The sequence below is a fragment of the Arachis stenosperma genome, chromosome 8 (assembly GCF_014773155.1).
Source record: "Arachis stenosperma cultivar V10309 chromosome 8, arast.V10309.gnm1.PFL2, whole genome shotgun sequence".
Lineage (NCBI taxonomy): Eukaryota > Viridiplantae > Streptophyta > Magnoliopsida > Fabales > Fabaceae > Arachis > Arachis stenosperma.
Genome location: NC_080384.1, coordinates 50,219,399 through 50,238,229, shown reverse-complemented (window position 1 = coordinate 50,238,229; position 18,831 = coordinate 50,219,399). Strand labels below are relative to the sequence as shown.

Genomic DNA, 18,831 nt, shown 5'->3' with positions numbered 1-18,831 from the left:
GATATGGCTTCTGTTCTAATTTTCAATATTCTAGTGTCTTTCTCATTTTGACCTCTCTATTCTTGTTTAGAATGATTCATCATGCATCATGAGTTAATATGATGCACCTTTAGGATGCCTGAATGAATGGTTCATGATCTTATCTCCCTCCCATAGTAGCAAGATAGGGCAAATTGCATCTACCTCTTTTTGAGGATGATGAAGCTAAACACATATTCTTTGATTTGTATAACGTAATACATCTCCTAAATTTTGGTAATATAATATCACACGTTATCTTTATATATTGTAAAATACGCATTTACTTCGCTTAAGTTTAGTGACACTAGACCTCATAGTTTGATGCTCTTTTCATTTGTGGGGTCAACGTAATGCAAGAATGACAAACAAAGGAGTGTTGTATGTAAATATTATTAACGTCAATGAAAAATAATGTGATTTATTTATTTAAAAGAGTAAATTCGTTTTTTTTGTGATTTTTTATTTACAAAATAAATATAAACTTCTGAACAATGGTATAATAATTGCTTTGGTGTGAAAGTTTTTGTATAAGAACGGATATTTTTCTGTATTCAAATAATAAAATGTCATCAATCTACGAAATTAATTCTTTTGAATCCGCCGTTGATTGCATGAAATATTTTCAAGCAATTTTTGAAATGTAAAAAGTTGTTATATTCTAATACTTAATAATTATCTTAGTTCTTATTTTTTATTAAAAAAAAAAGCTAAAGAGGATCTTAAGGACATTGGTTAATAAAAATAAAATATATAAAGTTTTGTCTATTTTAATGCATTAAAAATTACAAAAAAGTTATTCAAATATTTTATTTATGTTTTTTTATTTATTTATGGATAAAAGTACTTATTAGCATGACTCATACAAACATAGAAATAAAAAATCAATTGATGTACATTTGTATTATTTGACTTTTATCCTGTGTGTTGAATATATTAATTACAACGACTTTTGAAGTTTATACACGTTATTTAATTCATCCTGTTTGTTTCAAGGTTAAATATTTGAAGAAATTATATTTTGAAATGTCATTTTTGGGTATTATAAATAAAATTGTTTGTTTAATACTATAATTATTGAATGTTCTTAACAATATATTATAAATATGTTTGTTATTTTGGGAATGAATGCTGAATTTTCAAAAGTAATAATAATAATAATAATAATAATGAATTACATAAGGGTCAAAAAGGTAAAATCAACAGCTGCTAGTGTAGTGTGCTACAGTGTTCTCTGTTGGGGATGTAGTAGGTGCCATCTAGTACCGTCTTCAACAATTAACGAACCAACCGCCATTACCAGAAAGAAAGTGCAGACGTTGCTGCATCCCCAGCCATAGACTTTCGAAACAACAACCTCTAACCATTCTTTCTTTCTTTCTTTCACTTCATGATTCTTCTCTTTCATCATCATTACCACCACCGCCAATATCCTCTCCTTCTAGAATCTCCTTTATCTTTTTCAAACCGATGTGGCGCCGAAGCTACTCCCTCACGAAGCACCGTTTGGGGTTAGGGTTTCTACGAAGGTCCTTCTCATCAGAGCGAAGCGGAAAGAGGTTCGCGGCGCTCTGGGGAAACGGCGATTTCGGAAGATTGGGACTCGGCACTTTGGATTCTCAGTGGACTCCAGCTGTCTGCAACGCCTTCCAACACAAAACGCTCAAATCCATCGCTTGTGGCGGTGCTCACACACTCTTCCTAACAGGTCCATTATTTTCACCTGATTCTGTTTTCCGTTTCATTTCTGGATTGCTTCTTTACAACAGAGGAAATTGAATCATTTACTGTTTAATTTATGAATCGGTAGATGATTTCGGAAATCGTGTTGTATTCAGAAAATACTATCAAGTGCAATAAACTTCGTATTTGTTAGTTAGATGGAGTTAGTATTAGATTCCATGGTTTTGTATTGCCATAAGGTCAGCTGATATTTGAGGAATAGTTTGCAATTGCAATAATTTTATGCAAATTCATTTGGATGTCAGCAATTTTAGAACTGCATTAGATTGTTAGAGTGTCTTTATGTTCACGTTGTAATTTTATCAGGAAAAGTATGTGTTCCGACTTGCTGGTTTGTCTTAGTAACAGTTCTTTTCATGCTACTGGATTGGCTATAATTTGACAGTCTTTTAAATTGGTGATGAGTCTGATGACTGTTGAAGACTCAAAGTAGAGGCTTACAAATTGTGCTCTTTCACAGACGATGGATTCGTGTATGCCACCGGTCTTAATGATTTCGGACAAGTTGGTATATCAGAGGGTAAACAGTACTTGGTGGTATGATCTTTATGCTGCTGTATCTGTATTATATTATCTTAAATCAACTTATAATAGTAGTGATACATTGTTCTGTTGTCAGATTGTTGATGAGAGTATTTTGTTGAGGTGTTCCAATTTTTGAATAGTTCATTTACCTCTTCATGTTTATCTAGGAGCCAGTTCGGGTTTTGGTAGATGAGAAGAAGATTATGCACATTGCTGCTGGTTATAATCACTCGTGTGCAATAACAGGTCTATGCTTATGCATGCTTAGTTAACCACAATAAACATAACCAGCCTTGACATTGATAACTTGTTTTTAAAACTATCATATATTAATTCATCTTTCCTTGTGAGTTATCAAGATTCTTTACCTTACTACATTTGATTTAAAATGTATCTTTTTTTTCTCTTCTCCGTTTTCCTTTCTTTTTTAGTGGATGGAGAACTATATATGTGGGGAAAGAATACAAGTGGACAGCTTGGACTTGGAAAAAGTAAGGACTAAACTTTTCATTAGCTTCTCATAGACGAAGTTTTTTCCCCCCCTTTTTTCCCTCCATGAACCTGTTTACTGTACAAGTAGCTTTATAAACCTGCATCTGGATTATGATTATAGTGGTAGCTATTAAAGTTAAAGCTAACCAAAAAGGAGGTTGGAAATAGTGACCAGTCTAAATATAATGTTGTTTACTGAGATGCAGAGGCCCCAAACATAGTTCCTCTGCCAACTAAAGTGGAACATTTGGATGGAATCAGCATTAAAATGACAGCGCTGGGATCAGAGCACTCAATGGCTGTTAGTGGTATGCAATAGACAAGATCCAACATATTATATTATATTATATTATTACATTAGGAGTATATTCTAATTCGATCTTCATTGATATCATGCTAGTTAGAGCCATGATATTACCTAATTTTTTTTCAACTGGAAGTATAGCATTATTAGAACTTTTGAGTTTGACCTTAAAGGGTACATCAGCTGTTTCTATTGAGTCCTTGATTGTAAGCATGACTACGGTGTCCTAAATTTTTTTAATGTCCTCTCAATGTTGTTTTTATCCATGCCAGATGGAGGAGAGGCCTTTAGTTGGGGGATGGGAGGTTCAGGTAGACTTGGTCATGGTCACGAGTCGGGCATTCTGGGATTATTTAAAAGTTACAGGTTTTATTCCTTTTCTTTTACAAAATTTACCAGCGGTAATTGATAGTCCTTTTTAGTCTCAGTTTCATGACAAATCTAGCAACCATAAAATGTTTAGATGATGATGATATTGGTTATCTATGAAGAGGGGATAGTTTCTGGCTTTTTGCAGTGTTCAAATACTAATCAATTTGTCGCCTAAATGACCTAAAGCTTACTGTTGAAGTTTGTTGTATATTTATTTGCAACTGAAATTTTATTCCCGGGCATTGACCTGTTTGGATTTTCAGTTATGGTTTTGCATGGATCACATTTGACACCTGTATTTTACTACATATTTCTTGGTTCTTGTTTATCTTCAGCTATCATTGACCTTTACTTTGCAATTAAATGTACTTGTTGAGTCCATATCCAATTTACTTTTACTTACCCTTGACTTTTCAACTGAAACATAAAAAAATAAGATCAATTTTTTTTTTTTTAAAAAAAAGGAATGTTATTAGCTTTAGACACTTTTGAATCTTGTACATAGACATTACCTCATTTTAATCTTAATTGTACATTCCACACTTAGAAATTTTTGTATAAATTCTGGTCCTCAATAAAATTAACCAAGCAAGCTTGGCGTCTATATATTAATATATCTATATGTAATAGTAATATACTCAAGAGAACCTCTATATGCTCTCAGCTGCTTTATATAGGACTCCTTGCAACCATACCTTGGGTTAATATTTAATTTATGTGGATGTCTATTTATATACTCTTCAAATCATGCAGTGAGTATACTCCAAGGCTTATAAAGGATCTTGAGGGAATCAAGGTAATTTGTTGAATTCTATGCCGTGTATCTAATTCAAGAGATATCTACTGGAGTCAAACTAAATATTTCATTGTTCTTGGTATCTATTTAGGTTAAATATATAGCTGCTGGGTTGCTAAATTCAGCTTGCATTGATGGTAATTAAATATATTTTTTTGACGCCTTTTTTATTTTCTGATTCCCTTCCTTAGTTTTTCTCCGTGCCGGGAGTTAACCATTGCTTTTTTGCTCTTCCTTCATGGAAATGTTTCAGAAAATGGTTTTGTTTATATATTTGGAGAAAGAGGAATTGATAAATTGGTGAGTTCAATCAGTAACAACTGCCAATTATACCTTTTTTGTCTCCCATCATTTTATTATTTGTAATGACTACTATTTCTTCAATCAAAATACTCAGCGCTTGAAGGAGATGAGCAATGCAACAAAACCATCCTTAATTAATGAACTTCCATACTCACAGCAAGTTGCTTGTGGTGGCTATCATACCTGTGTCCTAACAAGTAATTCATCAGTTTCTGAACTTCACCATATGCTTATATGTAATCCATGGATTATTGATTCATCCTATTTTGTGCTTTCCTACAGACTCTGGAGAGCTTTATGCTTGGGGTTCGAATGAGAATGGCTGCCTCGGTATTGGGTATACTTCTATGCTTACTATTATTTTTTAATTTTCTATATTATCATCATTATTTGTCTTCTTTGTGTGCCTGCATGCCAAACTTTTGATTGTTTAAATTATTTTTTACTAGTTCCCCTGATGCCATTCATGTACCAGAAAAGGTTCAAGGGCCATTCCTGAGGTCTTCTGTTAGTCAGGTTTCTTGTGGTTGGAAGCACACAGCGGCAATTTCTGGTAGATCCTTTCCTTGAACACCTTTTTTCCTTTTAGGTGGTTTTATTTATTTAAATTTTTTTTTGGGGGGGGGGGGGGGTGTGGTTGGATGAGAAGAATTACCAAATTACTTCTTGTCAAATTTGGGTAAGCAGGACAATTTTTTTAGTAATACGAATTTCAATAAGATAGATAAGATATTTACAAAGGACTAGGAGGATAGGAGGTCCTCGTTAGAAGTGACTAGGAAGAAGTATTGAAGCAATGCAACAAATCCTGTAACATTTCATTTCTGTAAAGGATATCTTTAAAATGGTCAAGAGGTTAAAGATAGGTCCTAATCTTATCCCAAAGGAGCTGCTCATCCAAAATTCCATGAACTGCCCGAGGCAGGTATGATTAGTAATTTTCCAAAACATGTTGACCCAAAATAGAAGGGGAGTATAGTAAGAACAAGCTTATCAGTCGTAGTTAATAGTCTGGTTAGCCTCTATTTAGAAGAAATTTTGTTCATAGGGTTGAGGCAAATGAATAGAATGGTTATTATCATGCAAGTAAAAAATAATTATGGATGATTTAAAAGGAAGACAAGGGGCCATAGTCATGGCATGACAATGAATGTTAGGGTGGGTATTGTCATACAATGAAAAGAACTGTTTTGGCATCAATCCAGTGCTTCACTATATGAAAGAAGATATAGTACTAATATCCGGGAGTTTACTTCCAGTCCACGTATAGGCAGTCATACTGCTGTTACTCTTGTCAAATCGGCAGTTTGCCATTCAATTTTTTGTGGAATCAATAGTTAATTGTCAGTTTTATGCATCCTGGAGAAAATCATTTTTCTTGTTTCCAGCATGTTTTGTGGCACATTCACTTTCGTTTTAAAGGTTAAGAAGTTCTTTCCTGACATGTAAACAGACATATCCTGTATAGTTTTCTGCATAGAGCTGCAGGCTTGATATAGAGATATGATGTGATGCATAATCATACCACTTTTCAGTTGTAGTATTGGGGGATCAATTTTTGATTTGTTGATTTAGTTTATAGTCCTCTCACTTGTAAGACTTACCTAATGTTTTACTACATTGGTATTGCAGACTATGATTGTATATTTTTTATTATTGAATTTTTCATTGACCTGCAGAAGGAAGACTCTTCACATGGGGTTGGGGAGGTTCATATGGGACTTTCTCTGAAGTAGGACATTCTTCTGCTGGACAATTGGTAAATTCTGCTTCTATTTTTATTTATCAAGGAGAAGGCACGCATCAGAATACCATATTAGGACAAGAGGGAAAGAATAACTTGTTTGAAGTAACAAAATTTGCACAAGCAGTGATGATTCACTTTGTATATGGAATTACACAATAAACGCATATACTGATTTTCACTTAGCTTTCTTCATAATAATTACAAGACATCACACAATCTTAAGAGGAATATGAGTTTGAATACAATTAGCCAGCGCCACTTTCATAATTTGTTTGATTTGTCCAATTGTACAATTCTTTATATGCATGACAAAAAATAAAGTTTATGCTTTCAACTCAGGGCCAAGGAAGTGATGTGGACTACATAAATCCTGCTAGAGTTTGTTTTGGAGAAGAAGTGAAAGCATTACAAATTTCATGCGGGTTCAACCATACAGGTGCTATACTTGAATATACATAACTTTTTTACTGTTCCAATAATTCATATTTATCTGCAATTCATCCAGAAAAGCCAGAATGCTATGATCCATAACCCGGATAGATGTTATGCATTTGTTCATTTGTGTTGCCAATTTGCTATTTATCTTCCATACATCACCATATCTGCTAAGGTCACATCTTCTACCCCATACAATGGGCTCCAATAGGTTGCAGCATGTCTAAGTGAGGTATATATTATCCACTTGTTGTATAATTTTTATTTTATTTTATTTTTCACTGTAAAAAACGCTCTTGCATATAAGGCAAATAATGCCCCCTTATGTATATGATGTAAACAAAAGTGCTGCATCAAGTAAATTCATTGGAATAATGATATTTTTTTTTTAATTTTTAAAAAGCCTGTCTTTAAGTTGTGGGAAATTTAGCTTACTTCAGATATTAGTGCTTATGTCATTTTGTTCTGTTCCCGTGGAGAAAAGTTAGCCAGATGGTTTAAGTAGATCATGGTGATGCAATTATATGAGCCCCTATATATTTTGTTAGTTGTCACCCTAATAAGTCTAGATGCTTTTGTAGCATCATAATTGAAAGGGTATCTTCCTTTTCTATTTGTTTGTGTTTGAACATTTTAACTATGTGTTTGGTTCTGCAATTCGCAATAATCGTCCATCAAGCATGAATGGGAAATTCCAGCAACATGGTACGGCGATGGAGCTAGTAGTAAATTTTAAATATTAAATTTATGGTTTGGGTAACAAGATGGTGAGAGAAATAAATATGGCATGACAGGAGTCAGAAAATGAAGCAGATTTTGGTCCTGGCCCCTTGCCTTTATAATATGCATTAATGTGAATACCTAACCCCCCTTTTTAAATATACTAGAGTAACATGGTTTTTAGAACACCATAATGGCATTACGGTGGTATTGTATCAGACCAGACTTCAGACCCCTAATATCCTTTTCAGCGAGATTAGGAGTAACTGTCCTTAGAAAAACAAAAATATGTTAAAATAAAAATCTGTGATGCAAGTTTTGTTGTGGCAAAGACTTGATGAAAACAAAATAAAGAAATAAGAAATTCTTTGGTGTGGTAAACCAGACACATGCTCAGCTGGAATTTTAAAGCTGTGGTAACTGGTAAGTAAGGGTTGAACATCTTTGGATTCCACCATCTTTCAAATTGCACACATCTTCATATATTATTACAATAAAGTAAGATGGTAATAAATGTCTGCGCTGATAAGTCAAAACATCGGGACATTGCTTTCCTGTTGAGTTTTATGTCTCGAGAGTTGAGAGTTGAACCTGAGTTGGTGCAACCTCTCTCTCTCTCTCTCTCTCTCTCTCACAAATTCCGACCGTTATAAATGTTTTTTTTTTTTCAAAATATGTTGTGTCAATCAATAGTGGTTTTACTGACAAATTATTATACGCTTGTTATTTTTTATGTGGGAGAGAGAGAAGTGTATAACAAGAAGCTGTGAACAGAAATGTATTTTACATTGGTATGGGATGTACAAATCGGATGCACCGATTTGTTTGTTTTATTTTTTTTTCAAACAAACAATCACAACTCGGACGGTCCGTTTTGATTTTTAAAAAAAAAAAAAAAAAAAACCTAAAAACGGAGGGTCCGTTTTGTTTTAAAGGAAAAATTAAAAAAAAAATAGAAAACGGAGGGTCCGTTTTCGGTTTTTAAAAAAAACAAAAAAAAAAACCTGTACACGGAGGGTCCGATTTCATGTTAAATAAATAAAAAAAAAAAACAAACAAAAACTAATCGGACGGTCCGATTTGTGATTAACGAATTTTTTAACAAAGAACTCGGATGGTCCGATTTCTCCCTATTCCACACTTGTGTCTAACACCTGTATACACCATAATCAAGCACAACTCACACACCCTTCCAATATAAAAAAAAATTAGCCAATTATTATATCAAATATAATTTTTCCTTTAAAAAATAATTTTCTAGTAAATAAAAAGTGCTTTGGTTGATTTATTAGTAGTGATGTTTTGAGTAGAGTATTGATTTGAGTTGAGAAAGGAGTGGGGCCCTCGTGCCCGTATAACAAGTACAACGCAAACAGTGACTAACTCAAGGTGGAGTTAGTAGTGAAGCAGCATGTGCATGAGGATGATGATGAGCATGGGCATGCACGGCACGCACCGGAAGAAATGATGAGTGAACAGTAGTTAGAGTGAAGGTGAAAGGGGCCCGGGAAATGCGGTATGCATGTTTATGTTATCGCCGCAAGTGAAGCACGTTAGCTTAAGCACCATAGTCATGAGCACCATGATGACCCCATAATTGAGAATGAGTGGTCCCCCCACGTGTACCCCCCTCCTAACCACGTGCTTCTGTGCCCCCGTACCAATTAGGAGCACCCTACCACTACCATACAATACAATACACTCTGTATTGAGTTGGGTTCTTTTCTTTTTTGTGTATCCAAAATACCTTATTACTATGTCGGCTCATTTTGTGTCACACTCACGCACCCTGCCACATGTGTCAAACCAAGTGTGGAACTCATTGAAATTTAAAACATTGGGTTTAGGGGTTGTGTGACAAATTATTTACAAGAGAAGTAACTCAGATAAATCTCATAATTCATTCACAAATCACAACTAAGCTTACTTTTGGATAATCACCATTCATATTTCACATGTGCGTATTAGGACGGTGCTTTGAATATTTAGTATAAATTATAATATATATTCATGCGTCATTTTAAAATTATTTCTCTTTTATCATTTGAAGTAATTTGACAGATGATTTATTTTCGATAAAATTGGTGTAGATATAGAGCAGGATTAATTTATCCGATTTTTTTCTTTTAATGGTAATGAGGCAAGTTGTTCAATGATTATTTGTCACTTTTAAATCTGAAAATTTTACTATCTTTGTTCCATGTTTCCTTTTCTTTTACCTTAGTTTTTACTTGCAAAAGTATGAGAAAGAAATTGAAATGAATGAATCCCCGGCCCCTTCATGCATGTATTCATTATTCGTGAAACACATCATTGATGAATTACATGAACAGTGTTTTTTGATCAACGGGAGACGGCCCCTACAATCTAGTATTGTACGACGAGATAGATCAAAGCTACAAATGTTACACAACAAAATATAAGTACTTCGACAGAATGAATTCTTACATACACCACTTGTGCTTCTTGTTTAACTTCAGCTGTTTTTAGCCACCTTAATAATATACAAGATAGTTTGCAAGATATATATATATATATATATATATATATATATATAATAAGTGTGTGTCCAAGTAGAATAGACAACCAATATCATATACGGATACCAATATAAAGAAGTATCATATTTTTCTAATTTTGACAATATATAGACAAAATGATACTTGTATGATGTTGTTGAGGCTTCATAATTCTCATAATAAATACTTTCAGTTACAATATATAAAAAAGAATTTTTATTTCAAGAAATTTGTCGAATATGGTCGGATTAGTAATAGAATAACGAAAAAAATTCGCCAATAAATTTATTGTTGGATTTAGTGTTGGATCTATTCTGATAATAAAATTTTTGCTGGTAATGGATTAACGTCAGATTTTATAATCTGACGATAATTACCGGTAAAATTAACGCCATATTTAGTTATAAAGTTGGCAAAAATATGGAAGTGATTGTCGTTAGATAACTTTTGACAGTAACTTTAGCGCCAGACAAGTAATATATTCTATTAGATTTATCTCCCAATAAATTCAACGGTAATATATTATTCTATATTTATTTAAAAAAATTATTGGTGAATTAGCCGACAGTGAATGTAAATCTTTTACTTGTTAGAACCTAAGTCAAATTTCAATTAGTGAAAATCAAGTAGTATTTTTAATGAGAACAGTCAGTTACGTGAAATATCAAGTGTACAGAATAAAAACTCAAAAAAATAAAATACTACCAAACAAAACAAAACAAAATCTTAATCATTATATATCTTGCTAATCATCGTTGTCATCATATTCTAGGACCTACTGAGGCGATGATCTATGTGATGCTGTTGGTGCCTGTCATGGCTTTGTGCACTCCAATAGCGACGTTGCTACTAGTGTGTATTTGCTTATAATACACCACCATCTGTCGCTGCATTTGTTGAATCTGCTCCAACTTTTGTCTCAGAAACTCTGTTTATGCATAGCGAGCATCGTTCGCTACCATGCGTGCGAAAATCTTGTTATACCTCCCCTCAAATACAGTGGTGACTTTAGTCTGGAAGGCTCTGGATAAAGTTGTGAATCTGTTCTTACAAATTGACGTCTTTGAGATCGACAGGACTGGTAGTGGTTGAGGTGGACGAAACCCTCGCAAAGAACGATTTCGGTCTATAGACACAATTCTTATACAACTCTCGCACCACATCGCATTATGATCGACGATAGAAGCAGAGGAGTTTTTGAAGGTCCTAACCACTTAATCAAACGACACTTATAATTACATGGACACAAATATATCCTTGAGATTTAAATAGTTCTATGTTAAAGACATACGCAACAAACTGATAAAAAACTCAGGTTATCGTACATTTACAAACAATTATTTAAAATTATTTTACAACAATCAACCTATAATTTAATCAATAACACAACTTATTACATTCTTTAGAAATTTTGACAAAATTTATTTTATAATTAAAATTTTTCACTAAATATAATTTTCATTTTTCACGAACTAATAAATTAAAGGTTTATATAAGTTACGTATTGTTAATGTAAATAAATTTTACATAAACAACTAATTGCGTGTTGTGATGTCAGTAAAAGTGATTAATCTTTAAATTTATCACTTAAAAAGTGAATCTCATTAGATGACTACGTAAAATTCTATTGGTTAATTATATATGCTAACTATTGCTTTTGTCAAGTTGCTAGTGCTAGTTTAGTTAGTTATTTAGCTAAGTCTTGTTAAAATACTTGCACTCCAAGTGATCACTGCCAAGTGTGACTTACCATTTTAATTTCCAATTGATGTTAGAAAATCGGTTCTGAGCGCTTTCTCTCAAGCTTGCTCCTTCTTCACTTGTTTGGTATCAACAATTTTACGTACATGGTAACAAACTAAAGCTCTCATTTTCATTTGGATTTAGTTTGTCTTTGATTTGACACAACAATCCATCAAAATAATAATCATATCATAGCTCCATCATATTCATATTAATGCAGTCATCTTTGCTTACATGATTATTTTATTGACTATTAGAGGTTTTGCTTTCAACTATTTAACTCCTTTAGAAGCTTTTCAAAGAAGAAAGATGACTTTAGAGATATACTCGGGTCGGGTTGAACTAGGTTGCATTTTCGTTAACCCAAAATTGGCTAACTACTTGGATGTATAGAATTACCTTTTTTCTAATTAATTTGATTGAAATAATTAACATTTGTTAAAAAAAAAAGAGAGAGTGTCATGGATTTTAACTGGTTTAGTGGGGTTTATATACGATGTACTGCGCCTTGTAACTTATCAAATAGAATTAATTTAATAAAAAATTATTTATACATTAAAATTAATTATTATATATTAGTAAATAAATATATATGTTATTTAATATTTTATGTTTAATTTATATTTTATATTAATAATTTATTTTAATAACTGATTTTGATATACAAATAACATTCATTCTAATTCAAACACCATGTTCTAAGGGATAGGGAGACAAAAGTGGTTGTACTATTTATCGCTAGAGTGAGAAATTGAGAATCTAATTATTTTTAAATCAAAATTGTAAGCTCAAACATAATATATAGAAGTTGCAAATTAGTATTGATTAACTTCTTATTTAATTACCTTACAAATATTATCATTAGAAGATCTTTTTTCATACCATTAACCATGTAACACTACCATCAAATTCGCCTTTTATATTATTATACACTACTCTACTTTTTGTTAGGGTTCAAAAGAAGTATTATTGAAGAAGTTTTCAATGTACATAAATGAACATTTTTACTTCGAGTCTATTGAATAAAAACTTCATACCCAAGAAGTTTTAATAATCCTTAAAGTAGCTTTTTCCTCCTTCATTTGCTGTCCCATAATTCAAATATCGTCATGCATATATTTTGTGATAATTATATTCATTAGTTTGGACCAACCAAATACAATTTGAACTTCACTCGAGGTCTAAATTATCGCGAGTTAAAAAGTAGAGAAGCTTTAATATGCCAGCTCAGCAGCTATATATGTATCCCAAAATAAAATTCAAAATAAATAGTGATAATAATAATAATAAGAAGAAGATGCATGAGATGATGAGTGTGGACGTGCGGGTAAGTGATAGTACAGGAGAGTTTGAAAGTAGTGTTAGGAAAAAGCCATAAATAATAAGGTAATCATGAAACACTTTTGTCTTCTTCTCTTTCTCTACTTCTTTAGCAGGTAACACCTCTCTTCTTTCACCGCCAATAGTAGGTCATCCATATACAAAATTCCCACCTTTTCAACCCTATACACATGTATATACCTACTCTCTCTCTATCTATATTAATTTAATTTTAATAATATTTATATAATAATGTCGAATGGCCCAGTCCTACTCAGCTCCTTTCTAGGGTAAATATTAATTTAATAATGTATTACTTTGTGTCCCATTTTGCTTTATTACTAACTTATTTTGTATATTATATTAAACAAAAAGTAATTTTACAATAAATATTATTATTTTTTATTAATATTTAATCCACAATAATTCGTATTTATATTTATAAAAATATTATACATAAAAAATATATAATTTTTATATAAATAAAATCACCTATATATTTTGTAAATAAGAATTATTAGAGTGGTTCAGTCAAAACAATATTTTTGTTTTGTTTTAAAAAATATGTATCGAGATTAGGAATTAGGTATAAATGCCGTTTTGCATAAGCTAATATGGGAACTAGGGACATCTGAAAGGGTAACTAAAAATAATAAGCACCATTAACTCTCTCTATTGTGGTGTGAATCAGTGCTAGCTAGCACACTTTATTTCTTCTCTCTCTCTTGGGCGTGGCTATATATAACAAGATATATGTGAGTTAGGGTTTTATGTGTTTGTTGTTGAGGGGAATGTTGGCTGGCTCGAGGCTTTTCACAAAATGAAGGTTCTCACTCACTCACTCATCATAAGTAGTAGAACTATTAAGGCTTCGGACCAGGCTTCATTCCCCTCAAAATATCTTTTATATGCTCTTCTTCTTATTCATTATGGTTTGCTTCTTATTATTATGCAAAGGTTTTCGGTTGAGAGGAATGTTGTCTGGCTCGAGGTCGTATAGGCCGTTATCATTTAGATATTTTCGTGATAACGACCTTGGTGATTCTCGGACCAGGCTTCATTCCCCTCACCCAACATTTTGCCTCTTATATATTTATGAAGAACAACACTTCATGATGATGATATATAACTCTTCATCTACATTATTATTATTGTTATTGGTAAGGATTTTTTTTATTGAATTATGAATAATTGTATATACATGCTAACTATAGTATTCTCTTTTTTTCTTGAAAAAAAAAAGAGTATTTCTGGGTTTTCAATCTTTGTTCTTTCAGATATATAATACCACAAGATAAGAGAAAGGTGAGTCTTTGACTTTATATCAGTTCCATTTTCAAGGTAATTACTAATTACTTTATTTTAATATATTTTTATGTGAATAAATAATAATAATATTATGGTAGTTGTGTCCATTCTTATAGAGATGATATATGTGTGTACTTTTGTTCTTACCTCTTTTCTTTCTGCTGGCATTATATTGTTTCCTTCTATCAACACCCGTGACTGAAGATCATCAGACTCAACTCTTCTTCATATCTTTTTACCACTTATTCTAGTTTCAAGGTTTTCCAAGCCTAAAAAAATAGACTTTATTTTTTAACCTTTTACATGGATATTATTATTCAGTTATATTCCTTAAATTATTAGGAAGAGAGAGAGAGAGAATTTAAATTCAGTTAACTAGATGAAAAATCATTGATCTCTCCGTACAGATATAGAAGATATAAATAGCAACATGCAACAACATTATTATTCACCAATTCTCCAACTCCAATAATAACAAGTCTCTCCCTTGTTTTATGGAAATATATATTATTAATTATATATATTATTATGAAAAGGCCAATTTTATATAGTGTCTGTTGATACTTAAATTTTTTCTAACTTATTATTTAAATAAATTTTAAATTTTTAAAAATGGTTAATTTTTAATTTTTTTTATTAAGTTAGACATCATTAGGCATTATAGCAACATGATAAATACATATAATAATATATGAATTAAAATAAGGTGGCTAATCATGAATCATTTGATTATTATAATTAATTTTGTAGTGGACAAGAAAGCTGAAAGGGTGGGGATATGTACAGTGAAAGGGAAAACCTATCAGATGTGAAATTCTCTCTCTCTCTCTCTCTCTCTCTCTAGGGCTAATTCAAAGGCACCAACATCCCTCTCTCTCCCTACCCTAACCCTCCTCTAAAGTCCTTTCACATTTTTTTGATTTAACCCTTTTTCAGCCAGCTGAAAATTCATAACAAAAGAACAACAAAATATCATTTTTACTTATTATTATTGCATTCACAAAATAGATTACATTATAAAATGTAAAATTTAATTATATGTTTTCTTTATAATTACATGTAATTATAGAAGGATTATATTTTATTATTGTTGATGCAACATGAAAATTAAACTTCAAACATAAAAAAAAAAAGAAAAATCTCCCAATAATTATTTGGCGGTGAAAATTAAAAAAGGGCATCAGCTTTGATGAAAATGGATGGGAAAAGAAATGTACTGGTCCAGGTAAATGAACAGTAGTTTCCAACTTCCAAGTAAATGCTAGAATAATAATAATAAACTACCACCAAAAGGGTAAGTGAAATTTCACCCCTTTTATTTTTATAGTAATTATTATAATACAAATACATTATTATAAAATAATACTAGTATTATTATATATATGTTATACCGTATGATATGATGTGAGATGCTAGTGGTAGCTAGCTCTTTGAAACGTAACTTTTGAATTTATTATGTTTTGTTGTGTAGCGAAAATGCCAGCGCCACATTAACCCTATCATGACTATTAATTAAACTCATCAACTATATATACGGGAATTTAATTGAAAGAATTGAAGATGATGAAAGACATTCATAGATACTAGTACTACTACACTATTAGTCTATTATACTATAGAGATAGATATGATTTTATTAAAGTTTTAATTTAAGAGATATTAATTAATGTTTTTGTGCTGGAACAGTTAACGAGAGAAGCAGTGACAGTGAGTAGAAGATCGAAGGTGGAAAGGGATTCTGTGTGTGACACTGTTCATAGAGAATAGATACATAATTTCCATTATCATGATGATTCAGATATCTGAATCTCCATAAGCTGATGCATACTAAACCTGGAAATTAAAATGGGGGAAGAGAGAAATTATTTGTTACAATGTGTGTGTTTTAGTGTAACGAATTTATGAAGCGTTTAAAGTTGTTGAAAATTCAGAAACCATCTTTGGAAAAATGTTTGGATCAACTTCGTCATTGTCATAATGTTGTTACTCTCGTTGCTCTTGTTCCCAATAACTTCAATTTTTTTTGTTTATTTTGTTATTATTTGTGTACATATTAAATTGAATTTTATGTATCTGTATATTAATAATTATTTCTTTTACTTTAATAATTTTTATCAATTATTTTTCATTTTATGACCTTTTTATCGTTAATTAGTTTGACAAACACTCGTTAAATAGTATTTAGTAAAATTTTAAAAAATATATTCAGAATAACTTTTCTTATTAACGCAGAGTCTTAGCACAATAGTTAAATAACTCAAAGCATAAGTTTAAAGGGTAAATCTATAGTGTTTATGAGTTGATCTCTAATTTTTGTTTAACTTATTTTTTATAATAAATTTTAAATATTTAAAAATTATTTATTTTTATATTTTTAAATTAAATTAGACACTACAGTTTGGACATTGTAGCAATATTAAATTTAAATTATAGAATCAGCCATTAATATTTTGTATTATGTTAGGTTGTCCGTATTATAGTACAATTTAAATATCGTTAATAGGGTTGTTGTTAGTACCTGTGTTAAAGATGTATTAAAATTTATTGAAAAATAAATTTTATATATTTTAATATATTAAATATATCAAAACTTTAAAAACTATTAAAATGTGTCCCTACATTTAATTAGTCATCAACTTTTGAAGTATGGAATGTAATTATTGACAAATTCACCATAAATCACAAGATCAAATTGATATGCAACATTGAATAAATGTATTCATAAACTAAGAGTTTCGTTGAACATGAATCAATATTCATAAAATCTACCAATATGGTATAATTCACCGGCTATATGGAGGAAAGGAATAAAGATACAATCATGTATGTATTCATATGAATGCATCTTTTATTGTTTCCTAACACTTGTAATTGGACTATTTAGCAACTATAGAAAAAATATAAATATCGAATTTATAGCTTATACATATATATCAATTATTTATAAAGTTTGTTATAATAATTTATAAGATTATAAAACCTTTTAACAAAACTAAATCAATTACAAAGGTATAATTAATACATTTATATTGTTCGCATTATATTCCTAAAACTAATTTGGTATATTTCACTATACACACTATCAATAATAACAATCATATATGTTTACGCCTATGTTATAATCTCTACCAATCAATCATATATATTCTAATAATTATTTATTAACTAGAACACTATTTTATCCCACCATGAACATAATTTAACGTGGTCTATAAATTAAACATTGTATAGCGAAATAACAAAAATAAAAACATATTTTACTAACATCTTTAATTTGCCTTATGAATCTTTTTACGTGAGCAATGATATTTAACCAATAGCTAGACATTAGGTTTCTCTCCCTCACACTAAATTGTGATTCCTATTTGGATATTATGTTACCTTCTTCTCATACTAAATCATGATTATTGGATATAAAGTTTTAGTAGTTACCATGGTTTAGTAGGTTGCACCAATTTGATTCTTACTATTAAATTGTGGGTGGTGGTTGAATTCTACATGCTTAGATCCTTTCCACAATTTACATAAACAAAATAATAATAATAAATATATAACAAGAGTTAATTTATAGTGATTAAAAATAACAATGTGACGGATTTTATTATTATCTAATTCTATTTTGTCTTATCTTATTTTATATAAATTTCGTATTATTACTACTTGAAAGTAGTAAAAATTTAAACTTTATCTTTCGAAATAATTTTTTAAAATATTTTTTTAGTAATTTTAAATATATTATATTATAAAAAGAGTTTTAGATATATCAAAAATACTTGTGTTCCAATTATTTTAACTGTTGATTTAAATTATAAAAAATATATATAATATATATTAATTAAAATCAACAGTTAAAACAACTGAAATATCGACATTTTCAGTTCACTTAATAACTTTCTTATATCATATCTCTTAGAAAAAATTGAAAAAAAGTTATTTTATTTGATTGAATTTAAAAGAGTAGAAGCTAATTAAGATATAGGATTAGGAGGTGTATATAATAAAATAGAAGAGAGGATAGGAGAGTAGTTGTGTGTAGTAGTACTCATAGTAAATGACGACTATCTGACGGTTTATTGGGAAATGAAAAAAAAAAGAAAAAAAAAAGAAAAGGGTTTGGGGAATGAAGAAGGCAAGGGCGAAGCTAAGGGGGGAAACACAAAGCTATGCCTTTTTCTGCTGACACTCTCATAATCAATTTATTATCATTTCAACTGTTTTTTCTCACTGCCATCTTTCTGGGATACAACTTTTTAACCAACCCCCTAATTCCTACCTTCATAATATTATTTTAACAAATACACATTTTTTAGTTTTTAATATAAAAAAATTATTTTAATTCTCTTAATTATTGTTCAAAATTCAATATATTCATACTTCTGTAGTGAAAAATTAATTATTTAAGTAGTTTAATAATTTTTTTTTGGCTTTTTTTCTTAGTATTATTGCTTTTGAGGTTTTGTGGATAAAAAAGTGAAATAGATATGTT

The 18,831-nt window shown here is 30.6% G+C and overlaps 1 protein-coding gene across 1 annotated transcript; it reads left to right on the top strand.

Annotated features, from left to right (window-relative positions):
- The first annotated feature begins 1,117 nt into the window (after nt 1-1,117).
- On the top strand, nt 1,118-7,137 carry LOC130946915 (ultraviolet-B receptor UVR8). Its single transcript, XM_057875810.1, has 14 exons — nt 1,118-1,726; nt 2,222-2,298; nt 2,454-2,532; nt 2,718-2,777; nt 2,985-3,086; nt 3,355-3,448; nt 4,208-4,250; nt 4,342-4,387; nt 4,504-4,550; nt 4,648-4,750; nt 4,836-4,890; nt 5,003-5,106; nt 6,233-6,312; nt 6,640-7,137. Exons 1-14 carry the CDS (start codon nt 1,489-1,491, stop codon nt 6,757-6,759), a joined length of 1,248 nt encoding a protein of 415 aa, XP_057731793.1. The 5' UTR covers nt 1,118-1,488; the 3' UTR covers nt 6,760-7,137.
- Nucleotides 7,138-18,831: the final 11,694 nt, after the last annotated feature.